Raw genomic sequence first — 19,483 nt, forward strand, 5'->3', positions numbered from 1 at the left:
CTGAGAACGCAGGGACGCTCTGGTTATGTCATGTTGCACTACCTCCTCCTGCGACCTTTTACCTACTTTCCCCTCACATGACAGTCGACATTTGTGTTAGCGGACGCCGAGCCAGGGGAGCAAGAAAATCTAAACACAGGTAGCAAAATGAGTCGTGTTCACTGTCTTTTCGCAGCTTCTGAATACAATGGATACAAAAATACTGAAAGTAGCGCTAAAAGCCGACGAGTGGGGTTTGTTTACATACTAGCTCGCTAGCAAGCAACCGGCATAGCTTGGATGTACTCGATATACAGTAGATATAGATGTTAGCGGGTACAGGAGCTCATACTGTTAGTTTTGCTTCGATTCCGACACGTTACAATCCTAATTGTTGGAATAACATGTAGAGGGGTCATTCGTGAAATATTGATTCGAACATGTCAGTATTGGATCAGCGTGTGCGAGCTTGTGGAATGGATGTGTCCATATTGACGAAACACTAGCAACTTTTAATTCAGAGTTGGGCTCATAATAACAATAGTAATGTAACTCTCTTTAAAATGTTTTTGTCAATGCTGTTGGAAAAGATTAATGTCACCATAGCAACTCCTAAATACTATAATGCTAGTTCCAGTGAGCAGTGCAAGGATGACTTATCCAAATGCAGCGTTACCCACAGGTCTGCCATGTACCTGTGGTTGTCGACTGCTAGGGAAGATGATTTGCTGATGCAAATAAATGGGGAAAATTGAAGAAAATTAGCTTTTTGGTTTGTGTCATAATAAATTAGCAACATCATCTCCTTTTAAAGGGCTGCATGATGGATGAGCGGTTAGCGCGCAGGCCTCACAGCTCGGAGACCCGATTTCAGTTCCACCCTCGGCCATCTCTGTGTGGAGTTTGCATGTTCTCCTTGTGCATGTGTGGGTTTTCTCCGGGGACTCCGGTTTCCTCCCACATTCCAAAAACATGCTAGGTTAATTGGCGACTCAATTGTCCATAGGTATGAATGTTAGTGTGAATGGTTGTTTGTCTATATGTGCCCTGTGATTGGCTGGCCACCAGTCCAGGGTGTACGCCGCCTCTCGCCTGAAGACAGCTGGGATAGACTCTCGTGAAGATAAGTGGTAGAAAATGAAGGAACGAATCTCCTTTTAAAACCTTTGTCACCAGCAGAACATGAAGCTGGTTTTCGGGTGTTGGTGTCAGTTCTCACAGTGGTAGTAGAAATGCATGTGTGTGCCTTATAACAGTCAAAAGTGTCTCCTTGGCACCATGTACAGTAAGTGTGTTGTAATTTCAAAAACAGTTAAATGTTATGTTTGTGTCGTTAGCTCTATCGTTACACACAAAGATTGGTAGGTTACTGTTGCGTGACAACTTACCTGTTGCGTGTTGACTGTGTACCGCTTGCACATTGAAGAGCACGTTCTTTAAGCAAGCTGAAGAGCCTTTATGGAGAGTTGCAATGACTCTGGATGGGGTAAAAACATTTATTGTAGCCATTCATTATAATTTGGGAGTGGGGGTGAACAGGTAGTAACAATAATAAAATAGGACCAATCCTTTTGTGGCAGTACAAAAATAGTTGTGGCGAGCCACCACAAATAAATTAAAGTCTGGGAAACCCTGAAACGACATACATACATACTGTAATTTTGCCTGAATAGCTGATACTCTGGTTTGCAAAACATTCACATGAAATTATTATTAGGTCCATGGCATTGCTTGCTCGTCTGGTAGACCACTGAGTAAAAACACAAAGAGGGTCCTGGTTACAGTGTGTTTGTATTTTCTGGCACTCTCTGTGCTGTTGTCATCTAAACAATCAGCCACAATTAATCAAATGTTGATTGTTTTATGTTGCATGATTTGCATCTAGGCTTTATTGTTTAAATATCTCATTTTTTTCTTGAACTTCACAGTAGGTGGTCCTGTCTGAATTGGAAGAGAGACCTGGAAAAATGTTGAGGAATATCTTGGCCCGTTTTTCCCGACCTGCTCTGCAGAGATGCACCTCTTCTACAGCTTGCCAGGTTGTTAGGTCTTGTAGATCAGAAAAGGTTCTTCGTCCACCCCCTGCTTGTCCGACATTTCTGCAGCTTCGTGGACAGCAAACTTTGGGTTCAGCCTCCCTCCCTGTGGCCAGCCACTTTATGAGACATGCCCGGGCGTTGGATGAAGAGCGACTGGTGGAGGTTGAGTGGGAAGATGGAGGCCAGAGCCTGTACCCCTTCACATGGCTGAGAGACAACTGCCAGTGCTCTCTGTGTACACTGAAATCAGCTCAGGCCCGCAAACTGTTGATGTCCGATCTGGACATCCACACAGGCATTGATGTTGTGGAGGTTACCAATGATAACAAGGTAGGCAAACATTATTACCATAATATCATCATAATATAACCAATACTGTCAGTTATTGCCCTCTGATACTTCAACAGCATTTGATCATTAGACTTTTGAGGCATTGGGATGGAAAACAGCATAAATAGCGAACACTCATCAAGGAGGAGATGACGTGGAAGTGACACTTTCAAAGTAAAAGGATAGTGCCAGATTGATCTGTGGCAGTGAAGATCAATAAATGAATGTATGCAAACTTTTTAAGTTATTGCTTTGTTTGGAGTGATATTATAGTCATGAATTGCGAGTGTATTTACAGACAACCTGCGCTACCTGTGCCAGAGCTCTCTGGCCTGGCCAACCTGTCAAACTGTAGCCTCATTACAATATCTTAAAAACGTACAGCCTTGTGGCTACAATAAAAGTTCTTGCAGCTTTACTCAGTGTGCCTGCTTGTCAAACACGACATGGAGATGGTATTCTAATGCACAACGCCGAGCACAGTGAGTCACTGAAGATCCAAATAGAAGTCTTTTGTTCACAAAAGGTTGATCATTACCGGCTGTGAGTCTTATCAAGCCAACGAGAATGGCAATAAAAGCAGGAAGTAGAACTCAGCACTTAACAGAACACTTGTGCCTGGTGTCATTCCAGTATATTGTGTAGGCATACCAAGTGGCTTTATATGAAGTGTATTTTACAATACCAGATGGCTGTACTTTAGCTTTCACCTGCGTTTGTTTTAACATTCCGCTCTGAAAGGGGATAAGTTGTGGATAAGTTCCAGCACCTGGTTAAAAAAAAAAATCCAAATTAACTACGCTGCAATCATCTGCCTTCTGTCTTTCCCTGCCTGCAAGACTGAACAAGTGCTAATGAGTGTCTCTCTTTGTAAATAAGCAAACTTTTCAGCTTCACAAAGTAAAAAAAAAATGCACCAGAATGGTCTATTTTTTTCTAATCATAACATTATGCTCAGATTTTTATTTAAAAGGCCAAAATTACCAACAGCTGGAAAGCCATTAAAAGCAAATTGTTTCTGCTATTGTGTGAATTATTCTAAGACGTTAAGACTAATGTCATACAGTGTAGCCCTATTTTTGTGTAAACAGATGAGGACAGATGAGCTCTTTCACAAAGCAGAAATTCCTGATTGCTTTCCAATAGAGCTGCAACCATCTAGGATTATTTTCCTAGTCTATTCATCTGGAAGTTGTTGTGGTTAATCCAGCCATCTGACCAAATCAGTATGAAACAATTATTGGTTTGGTCCACAACGTATCAGAAAACAGGCAACATGGAAAACTAATGGGTCTGAATATCTTGTTTTGCCTAAAACTGATAAAGGAATTAAAAAAAAAATCATATTTGAGAGGCTGAAATCAGAGGATATTTATATTTTTAAATCAAAAAGCAATTAATCGGATACAAAAATAGTTGTTGATTAATGGGGACGATTTATTATCATCGATTAATTGTACCCACCACAATGTTAAAATAGCTATAATAGAACCCTAGAAACAGTCCTGTTCCGACATTTTCATTTGCAACACAAAAACAACGGTCATCGCTCATGACCAAAGAAGTGCTGCAAGTTACAGTGAGACATGCTGTATACTTGGTATATTTACTGCTTGTATTTACTGTATATGTAGGCATAATCCCGCCATCCCAGTGAGGATAAGCGGAATAGAAAATGAATGGATGTGGGCATATTAAAAGAGTTCAAGCTGCCTAACAACATATACAAGAATGTATTTTTCAGGCATAACTCCAGAAATTCCATGAACACATCTCAGGTGTTTCATAGACAAAGACGGAAATAATAATATTTGGGTATTTATCCAAATAGGGAATCCAGGACTTAAAATTATTATTCAGTAATAATATACAAACACCTTCACGTATAGGACACAGGTGACATTTGCTCTGAATTGAGTGCGCTTGCATTTGCCAGGTGAGTTCTCAAGCACTGCCAAGGTAATGGATCTACCTGAGTTGTGAGCGAACGCGTAGTGAGAAATAGGTCAGCAGTGACATCACCAAGAAGTGCATCCATTGATTTGTAAAGAAGCGACACCAGGGTCGGTATTTTGGAAGATTTACACAAAATCTTGAATGTCTGATGTTTGATTTTCCTCAACTTGCAAAGCATAAAGACAATGCAGTCTAACAATGCTGCCAAAGTTGGCGATTATGTTTTTCCATGTTTCCCATTTACTAAAGTGACATTTACTATTCTAGTACTAGTCTCTGAGATGTAGAGACATCGTCAAGATGCTGTCTTTAGCCTGAAATGTATTTAAAAAAAATCTACCTTGATGGTGAACTCTTGACACAAACTTCCAAAACAATGTATTAATGTATCCCTGATTACTTGACAAGTTAGGACACTTAAAAGACAAATACAATTGTTCAAAAAAGACTTAAACATGAGACGTTCTTTCCCAGGTGTCAATTGTGTGGCCTGACCAGCATACCAGTATGTTTGAAGCAGAGTGGCTGAAGAAACGCAGTTTTTCTCAAGAGGCTAGACAAACAATGCAAGAAGAGCTCTTCCTCAATGGTGAGTGGTCTTCCTCCTCATTCATATTTATATTTATTTAATCCACCAGTCTATTCATTAATCCATCACTTTTAAAATGATGAGGATGTTTTTGATCCATCCGTCTGTATGTCCGTCTGGTACATTTCAAACCAGGAGATACTCTCTACAGATTACTTTTTCACAGTATATTCACATCTTTGCCAATAATATCCCAAAGACATATGCGCATGACTAAATATGACACATTTAGTGTCTGGTTTGGTTTAAAGAGCAAGAGTCAGCAGCAAATCAAACGGCTGTCTGATTCCTGTTGTTTCATGAGCGCGACACCACCAGGATTTCCCTTAGAAAAAAAATATGGTTGAGAGTTTGATCATTCTTTCTCTGGACAGTTAATGCATTTTGTGAATGAATTTACTGTTTTCCACTATCCTAACTCGGTGGTTTTCAGTTATTTTCTGCCATACCCGTCAAGGGTATAGCAAGGTATGCCCTTATTTACATTTGTCATCATTATATTGGCATAATCAGAAAGTAGCTACTGCCATTGGGATGTGCATTGTACCAGTCTTGTCTCTTCTTGAGCCGCTGAAAATGTTTACCTGATGTTATTTTATGCTTATTATACACCATCAGTTTAAGTGGAATGTGTTCAATTCATTCATTCATTCATTTTCTACCGCTTATCCTCACGAGGGTCACGGGGGGTGCTGGAGCCTATCCCAGCTGTCTTAGTTGTCATAATTGGAGGTGTTTGAAATTGCTAATGCTATTCACTAGTGTGTACTGCACCCATCCTGTATCTTGGTTAAATGGTTCCAGACCCGACCTTGATAAGTGAATTTCTGTGAGGTAGGATTCAATGTTGATATATCAATGGTATGGAAAACCTGTTTATGACAACACATCAGTCATATGTAAGGGAGAGATATTGAATTGTGATATAGCGATTGATGAGGGTATAAAGGATTTCCAAAGTCCTCTGCCACCCCACCCCCTCTCCCCAAGCGTGCCCCACTATTTGAGAAGCACTAATAGGATGAGAAAAAGAGAGGAAAAATGTCTAAAGCCTGTAAATTAAACCAGGAAAGGTGATTAGCTTTGGACTAAGTCTTCAATGATCCAGTCGGCCTTACACTGTGCCAGACATACAAAGAGAAAGTTGAGCTGTAGAGCAAGGTCTTGGCACGACAGTGAAGCAGGGGTGGACTGTAGTTGGTCTATTCTGCACTAGGTCCTGAAGGACCCACAGGGTTGAGTGGCTCCCGAGCTGTCCCTGCGCCAGAATGATGACTGTGTGTTTAGCTGTGACTCTTCATTCACAAGAAAAGAGATACCCCTCATTGCCTCATGTAAGGAGGTTCTGTTTTCATTAGAGTTCCTTGTTTGTTTGTGAGCCTGATTAAGCACAAAGCACTTGGGTGACCACAGAGTGAACTTTTGTTCTTTGCGTGGGGAGGTCTACACTCTCTTGACAGTGCTTTTGAGATTTGAACTACTATCATGAAAAACAGGAGCACCTCTCATAGATCACAACATAGAATGAAAGGACATACTCACATTCTGGAGGTTTATTTATTTCCCTCTCCATATTGTTGTTGCTGTTGTGTGTTATTTAGACCTTCCACTGGGCAAAGTCTCAAAACATCCACATGAGATGGATACATTATTCCTAAAGAGCTTTTTTTCATTAGCATTTCACATAATCCCACCTTCCCCTCTCTCTCTCTCTCTCTCTCTCTCTCTCTCTCTCTGTCGCTCTGTCTCACACAGAAGCATAGTTCACACTTATTTCCCATTTCATACAGTGCACCTTGGCTTTATAGGCCCAAATGTGCCTATTAAAACTATTCTTGAGAGCGAATATACTCACTGTGCAGGCCACTGCGAGGTCAATATGATAACTGGCCCTTTGGGGATTTTAGTCAGCGAGTACTATACGTCTGTTTTCATGTCTGGGAGAATGTTTTCCCCTCCTGCTGCTGTTCCTATGGCCACACACACTTGAGTGTGTGCTTGGACTTGAGTAGCTCTTGTTGCAGGACATGGAGCTATGAGCATTCATAAAAATATTAAACCATCAACATTTTCATAGGTCCATTTAGGGCTGTGTGATGTGACCTACAGCTCATGTCCAAACTAGGGTACATAAGTCTCTAATCCTCTACTGAGATTTATATAAAAGATCTGATAATTAAATTTTCAAGCAGAAGTGATAGCACAGTGTCACAATTGTATCAGTGAGCTTTTAAAGTTGGGTTTTAGTCTGAAATAAGGTGCAGCTTTAGAAGGTTAAAGGAGGTCCGTTTTTAGACTCCTTCTCTGCCACATGGAAAACTGATTTCAAGCAAAGATCTGCATGTTCTTCCCAAATGCAAGCCCACTGTTGTCAGTATTTCCTCTCTGGGAATGAACAAATCCCACAGCCTGTAGGTATGTTTTAGAAGACTTACTGCTTTGTTTCTCGAACTGAGAAACTCTATTGGACATGCTCTGGGCCACAGGGCCCCATTCCACTTTCATATGCAGTTTGACTGTTGGCTCACAATTATAGACAATTTTCAATCTTGTGGTCAGTGTTCACTATTGTGTATTGTCTTATTTTTACACAGGAACAATCTGTTAATGTGCTTTTTATTTTGAATCATCTCATTTTATGTATTTCCAACAAACCCTTTTACCTGCTAGGGTGGCTGGTCAGACCAATTGGTGTTTTCCCAACTTGCCTTGAAACACACCCTTTTGGCCGCATGTTGGCCACACAGTCAGGATGGGTTAGAGTCTCCGCTTGGGCATCTCTGTGTGGAGTTTGCATGTTCATGTTCTCCCCGTGCATGCGTGGGTTCTCTCCGGGTACTCCGGTTTCCTCCCACATTCCAAAAACATGCTAGGTTAATTGGCCACTCCAAATTGTCCATAGGGATGAATGTGAGTGTGAATGGTTGTTTGTCTATATGTGCCCTGTGATTGGCTGGCCACCAGTCCGGGGTGTACCCCACCTTTCGCCCAAAGTCAGCTGGGATAGGCTCCAGCATACCCCTGCAACCGTAGTGAGGACAAGTTGATGCAGTCTGATTTTTGAACTTCCAAATACATTTTCTCAAACACATGCAAGTTTGAAAATGTCAGCACAAACACATCTTAGTCACAGTTGAAGAGTTGGAATTCCAAAGTGGTGCTCTGCTGCTAGCATGCGCTCTTTAGACCTTGTTTGTCACATCGAGGCGAGTGATGATGTGTACACTCTGGTTCATCAAAAGTTTGTGTAATGTGAATCCTTATCTATAATGACTCATTTTCTGTAATTCCTTACCGAAAATGCCAGTAATTTGCCTGCCAGATGTGTTTACCATTTGAACTGGTTTCATGCATTTCATGTTTATTTAGCTGGAGTGGAAATCATGACGAATGGCTTAATGTGTATCAAAAGGTCGGAAAACATGCAAATGTGCAAATTATTGTTTGTGGAAAGTAAATTATCCATAATTTGTATGGTATAGTGCTGTACATCAGCAAAAATCAAGGGGAAAATGGGCCTCTTAGATGTTAGATTTTGGGGAAATCAACAGTGTCTTGCTGTCCACTTGCTCAGTATTTTTGTTGGCTGACTTATCCGTCTCATCGTCTTTTTTGTTGTTTTCTTTAAAGGAAAACGACACTAATTTATATAAGACTTTCATACACATCTTTATTAATTTTCTTTAAATGTAGACTTTTTCTTCCAAGTGATGTAGTACTTTTAACTCATTCAATCCCAAACATTTTTCCTAAAACAACCTCTTCAGTACCATCCATTTTAGACAATTTTGACTATTTTTAAAGGCACATATAGAGTATAGAATATACTCAGTGGCTATGTAAACATGGAACCTACCAAAAGAAAGGTTAGACTCTCATCCTTCATCAGAAAAAAAAAGTTTTACAGTTAGTCGAGGATTTTGTAGCAATGTGTGCAGGGGATTACATCTCATAAGAAAAGTAATATACTGTGGCCAATGATATATTGCATCAATAACGGTAAGGGCTTTTGCATTGAATTGACAGACATTGTATTTACTGTCATAAAAGTACACATCCATTGCTAAGGTAAAGAAAACGAAACTGAATTCTAAAAAATGTAAATAGAATTATTAAAAAAATAAAACAGATTTCATGGTGAAAACACCTAATGTATACTATAAATTGATCAGCACAGTATAATTGGATATAGTAATAAAACACAAACAAGCTCAGTATAATTTGGATGTAACCTAAGAGGAGTCATACATTTCACATCTCTTAATAACCGATGTCCAGTTGCAGAAGGTTCCGACCTCTGTGGGTACGCTCACAAGATAAATGGTATTAAAAATGGATGGTCCAATGAATTACCTTAATTTTCCTTATATATCGCATCCTGACAAGCCTATTTCAAGTGTATGTTAGTTTTGTTAGTTTTTTGTGCTGAATGTGAAACAAACTCTCAAGTCTTTCCTGTCTTTCCTGAATTATTCAAATGAATTGTGTAGCGAATTAAAATTACAGGAAGCACATCTTGGCAGAATGCTCATAAAGTGAGTGCTTTGTATTCTCAAGAGCACTTCTCATGTACTCACAGAAAAGCATTTGTTTAGACAGAACTCTATTGTGAAAAGTATTTTCCGCTTCAACATACTTGCCATTGTACTAGTGTAAATGGCTTCATTGTAAGGTAAGACAGATGCTCTCAGTGTATCATTCACACGACTTATCTTCAATGTGAATATGATTCTACAGGGCACCAGACTAACTTTTTTTTTACTAGGATCATAGTGGCCACTTACTTAAAAATTTGGGAGCATAAGCAGAAAATATAGGGGTGCTAAATCAAATTTTCACTGTGCTAAATGACACTATCTACCCTGTCCATGGCTTCTGGAAGGTCACAATGGTGGCGTCATATACATTATAACAATATACACCTTCTTATTTGGTGTTTGTCTCCCTTCTTCTTCTTTAGGAGTACTGTTGGTTGGCAAACAGCTCATTGCACGATACCGTCAACTACTGGGCTGAAGTTGACACCCCACCTCACTCAAAACTCTGGTCAAATAGTCAAAATTTTTTAGTGCTACCTTAGTGCTGCTTTTGTTTTTTAGTAATTACAGTTGACGACATTTGTAGGTCAACCAAAGGTCAACCAGCTCCCCAGCATGCTCGGAATGACACCAAAGTAGTGACATTTTTGTGCAAGGTTAGTGCTGTTTTGTGCAGTTAAAATGAACGTTTACGCTGCTTTTGTTTTGGAGTTAATTAACAATTTAAAATGTGGCCTATTAAATAACCATCCCCCCAGCATGCCCATCATTCACAGTCCTTATGTGAAACATGAACATACTATATTTCTTTCCCTTTTCTGTGCATTATAACATGGGAAAACAAGTTAATTTCATCTAGTCGAAGTAGGTGTATCCCAATGACAGCATTGTGAGCTACCTGAAATTAACATGTTATGAATATGTGCTGTTCATGTTTTACATAAGGATTGTGATTCAACTCAATACGAAACACATACTTATATTTATTTATATACTTATATATGCAAAAAAACAACACTCACAATATCTTATATTTTAGTTGCAAAATGCGACCATTTAGTCGCAGTCTGGAGCCCTGTTTTTTTGTCCCACAAATTGGTTCTTTTATCCGGACCGCTGAGTTAGTATTTATGAAATATTTTTGCATGAACGGGGAGTTTATCCCAATTCGGCTCTGAGCCTTCTTGTGTGCATTCCATAGATGGCTCATTGAAATGACAGCAGCTCTGTGATAAAAACTCAAGTCAAAACAAACTTCTCTTTGGAGGCTGTAAAGGGTGACGCAGCCCTCCAGGCTTTAACAGTGCATAGTGAGGGGAGAGGCAAATTGCCTTGAGCTGCCTGACAGCCACCGGAGCCACAGCTTCAGGTTTCCTCGTCTGGAAAAGCCACTGTTGCAGACCACATTTGTCGGTCGGGCGCGGTTTATGTACATATACTATCTTGTCAGGCTGTTGCTGTCCTTTCAAACATGTGCCTCCATAGATCTTCCTGTCAAATCCCAAGTGATTGTACATAAATGAGCACACCACAGTAACTCAAGGCTGTTTCAGTTGGACACTTAGATACTTAACAACACATATGTTAATTCTGACATGGCTTCTCAGCTCACCACAGCTGGAAACTATGCATGAGACAGCAACGTTGATTTCTCATTGGTGCTGTGGAATCACAAGCCTTCCCAGATGGGAAAGCGAGTGGTGATTTAATCTCTCTCAAACTTTTTCCATTTAGTTTTTTTTTTTTTTTTTGCCTTAATGCTTCAAGATTGACAAAGACAGTCGTAAGCTTTAATCACCAGTCATGCCTCTCTCTTAATCCATGTCTAGTCACTTTTTTATGCCCCAAGTACAATCCTCTCCTCAATTACTTGCAGCTCTGCAGTTATACAAATTGTGTTGTTACTTGAAGTGCCTACAGAACATATGTAGCTATACAGGTACAGTATATGTGTGATTTGGTTGTTTTCATTAACTGGAATTAACAACCTTAACAGGGTTAAATACACTCCTGATCAAAATGTTAACACCAGTTGAAATATTGCAGGAATTTACATTGCACTGCTGGGTCTCAAGGAGGTTCTAAGTAGAGCTTCAAAATGCAGAAAGAAGAAATGAGCGTGAGACAACATTTTTGAGTAAGCAATTTATTGAAAACACCAATTAAAGTGAAGTAGACTGTCTTTAAAGGCTTGCCTTTAGAAAGTAAAATCTGAGAAAAAAAGATTTCTTTTTGAATGCAGGCAGGTTGTTGAGTTGCATAAGCAAGGCCTCTCACAGCAGGCCATAGCTGCTGAGGTTAGACACAGCAATATAGTCATATAAAACTTCTTAAAAGATACTAAGACCCACCTGACGTGTTTTCCACACAGCACAGTGGTGTTGCCTTCATGATCTGGGGTGCTTTTTCCTTCAGTGGAACAATGGAGCTTAAGGTTGTGCAGGGGCGTCAAATGGCAGGTGGCTATGTGTAGTGGGCTCCCTCATGGCTAAAGGCCCTGGTCTGTTTGGGTAATGACTGGGTTTTTCAATAGGACAATGCTGCAGTTCAAAATGCCCGCCTGACAAAGGACTTCTTCCAGAAGAACAATGTCACTCTTTTGCACCATCTTGCTTTTTCCACTGTTCTGAATCCAACTGGGATTTGGAGATGGTAAGGGAGTTTGTTCCAAACAGCTTATGCCCTCAATGAAACCATCTTCCTCACCCGGAGCAACATTCCCACTAGCCTGGCGACAAGCAAGCCCAAACCAAATTTTGAAGTGGTTAATGATACTCGTATGTTATATATATATACATTATTATGTATATTATTATATACATGTAGTATGTATTATACATATACATACATTATCTTCACAGACAACACTCATAACTGTGTTCTTTTTTGAATATTTCATTTCTTTTTTTAGCTATGGTCTTGAACTTTTGATCAGCTGATGAACAGCCTACTTCAGAAATTCCAAATAAAATGTAGTTTTTGTCACACTCCTATTTTTTTGTGCATATTGTAGCTTTAGACCCTCCTTAAAGGGGCCTATTATGCAAATTATTTGGCCCCTTGTATTGAGTTGCGGACTCTTTTGAGCATCTACACACAATGACCAGCACAGAAAGCTTTATAGTTCTTCCAGAATCTGCACCTATTCAGCTGTATTTCTTTGGTCCAAAGTTTCTCAAGATGTCAAGACTTCCAGACGTCTCTCAACAGTAAGTAGCTTTAGCATTTTAGCGTTTTATATGGCCACTAATTGTGGTGGAAAACGACTATTAGCAACCCCGTGCCCTGTATACAAGCGCTTTTGGTCCATGACTTACACAAAATAAACGCAGTGACACTAGTAAATTGTTACTTACTGCTTGCTCAGCCACACGACCAAGTTACATTGGAAAGGCGTCAGCTAGACCAGCTGCATACTGGCCATGTTCATAAAACAGTCCAGTGTGAAATGCTGTCGACGGATTAAAATCCATTTATTTTGCTGGTAGGAAATCAGGAACTCAAACCACTTGTGCTCGACGGTGGCGCTGTTAGGAATTGTAAAGAAAGGTTGCTTTGCGAGCAAGTAAACAGGAGCAGACCTGGGGAAGGGCGGAGGAAGCAGAGCTTGGGGGAGGTCATAGAGCTTATCTGACTTACAGACACGACCATATAAGGAAGTCTGCCTTCACAAAGGAGCAGTTTTACGACGCCATTTGAAACCGAGTGTTTTGAGTCTTCCCAAACGTCTTTCAGGGCTCACTTCCAAATGCGCAAACCTCATGATCTGAAACTTTGGCATCGTTTAAGACAAAAATACAACATTCTAACTACATTTATTGGTCAGAAAAGTGGAAAAAGGATAATATGTCCCCTTTAAGATCCAACAGTGCAAAAATGTATGTTCTTGCAGTTTTACAAGTGGTCTTGAAATTTTGATCAGGGGGTGTATGTCCATGTGAGGAGGTGAGGCAATGATCAAAAGGCAGTTATTCATGCAAAAGTTCTCATCTTTGAATCAATGGCAGCCAAGTGCGTGCTATGCTTCCCCAAAGAGATATCTGTAGAAATGCAGCTGGGACTTCAGCAGTGATATATAAGCATGCTGTGAGAAACGCTGTAGCCCCTTTGTCACAGGTGACATTTTAAACCACTGCTGGGCCTGTACAAGACATCCAGACCCAGTTTCACAAGAGTAATTGTAACATTTAGGCTTGACCTTTGCTCCCGTTTCTGCTTTGTTATCCTCTGCCCTCTTTACATGTTTTAACAAGTAGAGTTCCTCACCCTCCTACTAGAATCTGATTGTTAAGTCTGCAGGGATGTCTGCCAGTCATGATCTTCACTGTGTCTTTGACTGATGTCGCAATTCTGCTTTCCTTTCAAAATGAATCATTGCAAATCCATGTCCTGAAATAATGCACAGATCCTAGCCGGCTCGCCTTGCGAGGTGCCCATCTCCTGCGGGCTGTTGCCTTGCAGTGTGTTCGCAAAGCAGACGTTTGAAACGCTCTCAAGAAATGGGTACCAAAAGGAGGAATGTGGAGGCGCTTCAAACGTCAGCCAGGTACAGACTCTACGCTCTTAAATCCTCCTCTTACCACAAATATACTTTGCAGCTGTTATGTGGAAGTCACTGGAGAGAGGCTGTGTGGAAAAAGGAGTGGAGCCAGATGGGTGTATCACAGTGGGAGGATTTTTTTCCACTTGTCTGTCTGAAAGAGCCTTGCTGATTTTCTTAGTGCGCCTGTCATATTGAATTGCTTGCAGTTGTGAGCTATTTTAAATGACAACGGTACTAATGAAAAGGCCAATTAATAAAAGCCTCTATATTTAATGTTAACATGAAAGACATTTGCACTGCCGTTAGTGTTTTATTGTAGTTTTTAGGGTAAATGTGTGCTCAAATGTATATTGACCGTTGTTCATGGGGCAAGACGCAGAGACCCTTGGAGGATAATGTGCTCTCAAGGTAGTGATGCGTGTTTAAGAGATTGGCCACGCTCTGCTGCTCATCTCTGCTCCAAACGAGGATGCTTCTTATCCATTTCATCAGCACCACTCCTAGGAGAGTTTTATGACCCAAGCCTCATTACCTCAGCACAAAACAGCAAAATCGTGAAAGTAGTTTTTTTTCTTTATAATATAGCATGAAATTGTTCAAGCTGCATCAATATTGTATTAGACGTATGAATGAAATGCGTTAATCATATTAATAGGTTTCTGTCGTTTCATTCTCCAAGCAGCAAAATGCTGATCTTAATGAGATCGACCGTGAAGAATTTATCTGTAGGCGTTAATTGTCATTACCTCTGCTGGATGAATTGAGTTTAAACTTATTTAATATATAAAAATATATATTTTTGTTATATGGTATTTACTGGTACTCCTGGAAAAGTTTCCAGTTGTGTTTTCTGCTTTTATTGAGAATTTGTGAGTGTCTTTAAGCTTTCTTCACTTTGCAGATGGCTAGCTGTTGTGCTAGCTGCCAATTGCTGCCCCACGTTGTTTGGAATAGGCAATGAAAAAAAGTTCCCAGTTTTCAGTGACGTTTTTGGGGAAAATAAAGCTCCTCCTTTTTTGGAAAGGCGTTTGGGAGACAACTGAGAGAGAAGAGAAGAATTCATGCAATACTCTAGGGACAATGTGACTGAAGTTTGACTATACTCTGTGACCCTCTGAGACAATTCCCGTGATGCAAACACTGAACTCTGGTAGAAGGTCGGGGTTTGCTTGCTGTGGTGATGAAGAAAGTTTCCTCGGTGGTTTCTAAATAATCTGAAGACATGTTCAAAAATCTCATAGATGGGCTCTGACACTTTGACCCGTCACTACTCGTCATAATATATGTATTAGTTTGTGCATTGACTAAAATATTTAAGGCCAAGTGGTTTCCAACATCTCTATCTAAAGCTACTAGTGTATCCATTTCTGCTGTATCTACATAGATTTGTAGTAGAACATGCTGTGTCCCAATTTTTCTTCCAGAGGGAGTACAGTTGCATCTCCCAGTAGAAGCACTTTTTTTTTTGGTTGGGTACCCACTGAGGCTGTGTAATACTAAAGTATTTTTGCGAGGGTTCCAATTCAGGAGCACCACCGAATGGCAAACAAACGTGACTAATTTAGAAGAAAGATGTTGATTTTTGACACATGCCTTGAGGCACAATGTAACCTTTTGCAATGTTGTCAGGCTAGCACTACAGTGGGGGTTGCCAACCTTTTTGAAACTGAAAGCTGCTTATTGGGTACTGATTCATTCAAAGAGCCAATTCGTGACTGCCGAGGTGAAGCCGATCACTTTTGCACATAAGGCCTGCTGGTGAATGAAGTAGTATTAATGCAGAAAGTTTGGAAACGCAGAAGCCCGTCTGTAGTCACTGATACAAGATTTTCTAGCAGCAGCTTTTTCTCCACCCAAAATGCTTTCGCATTATAGATGTCAACTTCCCTTGTAGTTGTCTTTAAGGGCAGCAGTGTCAGAAAGTTTTGGGGTCAACAGTTCAGAACAATATTATGAAAAGGAAATATTGTGAAAAGGAGGTGAAGAAGCGTGTGCAGGCAGAATGGAACGGGTGGAGAAAATGGTAATGGTAATGGTTTAATTTCACTTGAACATGTATCCGATTACAATTGAGTGCATCCCATAATCAGTTCCCAGTTCCACATGTCCAAAAGGAGTAGGAAGAAGCAAAACTTATTAAATCCTACCCCTCCATCTGGTACTTTTACAATCACTAACTGTTACATTTGTTCACTTCCTGCCTTTCTGATATAACTTCATTTTTAACTTTTTTTGTTATTATTATTTTGTATTATTTTTATTTATTTTTTTGTCACTTGCCGAGGTAGGAGGTGATATGAGCATCCAATGCCATAATGGGTACCATAGTAAGTGTCAATATAGTGATATATATAGCACATCATGACTGGTTCAAGACTCTTCATCCTTGTATTTAGCAAACATCAACTGCTTGTATTGTTTCTTGAATTGGCTCATCGTTGTGCATTGTTTGATTTCCTTACTCAATCCATTCCATAGTTTGATTCCACATACTGAAATACTATGGCTTTTTTACATAGCTCTAGTATAGAAGTATGTCACATTTAGTTCTTCCCTGAGATCATCTTGTAGAGAAGTATTGGATGAAGTTTTTAGGTAATTGGTTATTAGCCTTATTTTAGCTGTTTGAAGATGAACTATATCAGCAAGTTTAATTATTTGTGATTTTAGAAATAAGGAGTTAATATGTTCTCTGTAGGCGGCATTATGAATTATCCTTTCTGGCCTTTTTTGCAGTACATTTAACGAGTGAAGATTGCTTTTATAGTTATTAGCCCATATTTCCACACAATAAGTGGAGAACCAGAGAGCAATAAAGAGTGTGGAGTGATTGTGGAATGAAAAGTGTCAGGCGTGATTTGTGATAGAAGAGTTTCAGCTAAAATGAAAGGAAAGGTATACAAAACTGGTGAAACCAGCCTTGTTGTTTGGTTTAGAGACAGTGCCACTGAGGAAAAGACAGGAAGCTGAACTGGAGGTAGCAGAGATGAAGGCTGAGGTTCTCATAGGGAGTGACCAGGATGGATAGGATCAGGAACGAGTACATCAGAGGGACATTACATGTTAGAGGCCTTGGAGATAAAGTCAGTTATAGGCCAGACTGAGATGGTTGGGACATGTCCAGAGGAGAGATAGTGAATATATTGGTAGAAGGATGCTGCCAGGTAGGAGGCGTAGAGGAAGACCAAAGAGGAGGTTTATGGATGTAGTGAAGGAGGACATGAGGGGAGTTAGTGTGAGAGTAACAGATGCGGAAGACAAGGTTGGATGGAGACGGTTGATGAGCTGTGGGGATCCCCAAAGGGAAAAGCTGAAAGAGAAAGACGTGTCAGAAAGTTTTTTGTGGGTAAATCATCAACCGCCATCCTGATAAAGACCGTCAGCTGTGTCATACTGCTCCTGGATGCTAAACCACCTGCACCTCTCCAGATCACTGTCTAGCAGGTTCAGCCAAGTTCCTGGACATCGCTGACACTCTTCTTCCCATTCATTTGGCCCCTGTAGAACACAGGAGGTAGTGGAGATGACAGCGGGCATGAGCTTCCCTGTGGGTAGTTAGCATGGTAGCTTATGCGTCATGCTGTTTACACAAAGCTGCCTTTAACTTGCAGGCTTTTTCTGCTCGTAGGGCACTACCCTGTGGGTAGTTAGCATGGTGGCTTGTGTGACATGCTCTCCACATTGGGCTATGCTGTCGCCCTGCAAATGAGACACACGCAGGCTCCTTTCACAGTGGTAAAAAGTGTTAAGTGTTTTTTAAAAATATATTGCCATTTCCAATTTAGATGTTAACGTGATTTGAAAAGAATATAAAGCAATAAATTGATGCTGCTCACTGGTAAGTGGTGCAATTTGAGGTATATTTAGAGTGGGCTGTGGGCGACTCACGTGATTCTTAGGGGCGACCTGTGTTAGTGGCCCTGTGCGAGAGGCTAGCAGGTTAGAGAATGTGTTTCTCCGAGCTGCGTTTACATAATTCACACTGCTTTCCTGTTGTAATTCCAGTAACGACTTCCAATCATATATTTCTTTGTGTGTTCACCTTACTGCAAGTTTTAAGGCTGGATTTACTGCGGTAGCTAGTACTTCCGTAGCCAAAGAAACCTTTGCTTCTCACAGCACACAACAATGTTTAATCATTTTACATTAAGTCAGCCATGAATGAATCGTACGACATGACATAGCGAAACTAAAATCTCCTCCTATTTTGTGTGGAAGTGGTGTGTTTTTGGCTTCTTACTTTGTCCTTCTTCCCCACTCAGATTCCAACTTGAGTTTAGAATAAATAAATTGGATGCTAACTACTTTGGTCGGCTGTTTCTACGCATCAATTTGGTTTGTGATTTAAATAATAAATCATATAAACCGCCTCATGTTGTGGGCCAGTGATGAAGATGCTATCACGAAATGATGTTAATACTGCGTAATTTAAAACTATATTGGTCAAAGAAATGACAAACAATCAATCCAATTATTCACCCTAAGATGGGGGTTTGGACATTCTTAAACTTCATTAAAGACTATTAAAGACAGGGTGAAGATATTTTGTCATACTTTTTGTGAAACTAAGGCCAAATTGTCCTTCTTGTTTCAGAACGTTATCACTGGGACAGCAAACTGCATATTCCCACGGCCAACTACCAGGATGTCCTGAATGATGACAAGGCAGCGCTGGCGTGGCTTGTGGCGTTGAAACGCGTCGGCATGGTCTACCTGAAGGGGGCTCCGGCAGAGCTTGGTCAAGTGGCCAGACTCGCAGAGAGGATCGGTTATCTCCGGCTGACGTTCTACGGGTGAGACCCATTGATGCTCGCCTCTTGAACTCCTGTCGGCTCACTAAATCTTCAAATGAGTTTTCCACCGAACACAATTTAGTTGGCGGCATGCCCGGGAAGTGTTATTAAATAAAACTAGATACATTATTTATGTACTTTTTTCAGCGATTCCAAGAACAGAGACAAAGTTTGTGTGAAAGCCTTTTATTTACAACATTGGTGTTTTGGAAAATGTGTGTTCTTTTCAATTATCTGTAGGTTTAATTTATTTGGGTTTCTCTGGGACGCTAAGAGGGAGTCCTCTGGGCCTTTCATCTTGGCCGAGTTTATCGCTTTGACTTATTACTTGAAGACAGAGATGGGGAAAACAAGCCAAAATCATTCCAGACGCTTTAAGCCAGAGGAATTACCTGGTGCACTCAGTCAGAACAGAGGTATGGAGCGTGACGCCTTTCCACTGCCAGAGGATGAGCTCATAGAGCTGGAAGTAAAGAGCTGTCTGTTTCCCAAAGTCGGAACATGGGAGCTAGCGTTACCCCATTAGCACTCCGCTCTTGTTGCCTCTCAGGCAGCGGTGGCAACATCAGGAGACACTCGGCTGCAAAGATCGTTTGACGTCTTCGCTGAGCTTTTGAAGGCAAACTGAAAGACCTCAAATTGGCTTGTTCTTTGATCTCCACCAAGCACAAAGGACAGTGGAAGAGGCTGCGTCTTTACCCGTATTTTAATCATTC

General features: G+C 40.5%; 1 protein-coding gene across 1 annotated transcript in view; it reads left to right on the forward strand.

Annotated features, from left to right (window-relative positions):
• The window catches only part of bbox1 (butyrobetaine (gamma), 2-oxoglutarate dioxygenase (gamma-butyrobetaine hydroxylase) 1), a 27,984-nt gene continuing 8,501 nt past the window's right edge, over positions 1–19,483 (forward strand). The window contains exons 1-4 of the mRNA XM_058069478.2: positions 1–139; positions 1,908–2,348; positions 4,779–4,893; positions 18,569–18,767. Coding sequence (XP_057925461.2) covers positions 1,947–2,348; positions 4,779–4,893; positions 18,569–18,767 — 716 coding nt within the window. The 5' untranslated portion in view covers positions 1–139; positions 1,908–1,946. The remainder of the gene's footprint in view (positions 140–1,907; positions 2,349–4,778; positions 4,894–18,568; positions 18,768–19,483) is intronic.

Source organism: Doryrhamphus excisus, linkage group LG11 (assembly GCF_037039965.1).
Source record: "Doryrhamphus excisus strain RoL-2023G ecotype Guam linkage group LG11, RoL_Dexc_Guam_v1.1, whole genome shotgun sequence".
Taxonomy (NCBI): domain Eukaryota; kingdom Metazoa; phylum Chordata; class Actinopteri; order Syngnathiformes; family Syngnathidae; genus Doryrhamphus; species Doryrhamphus excisus.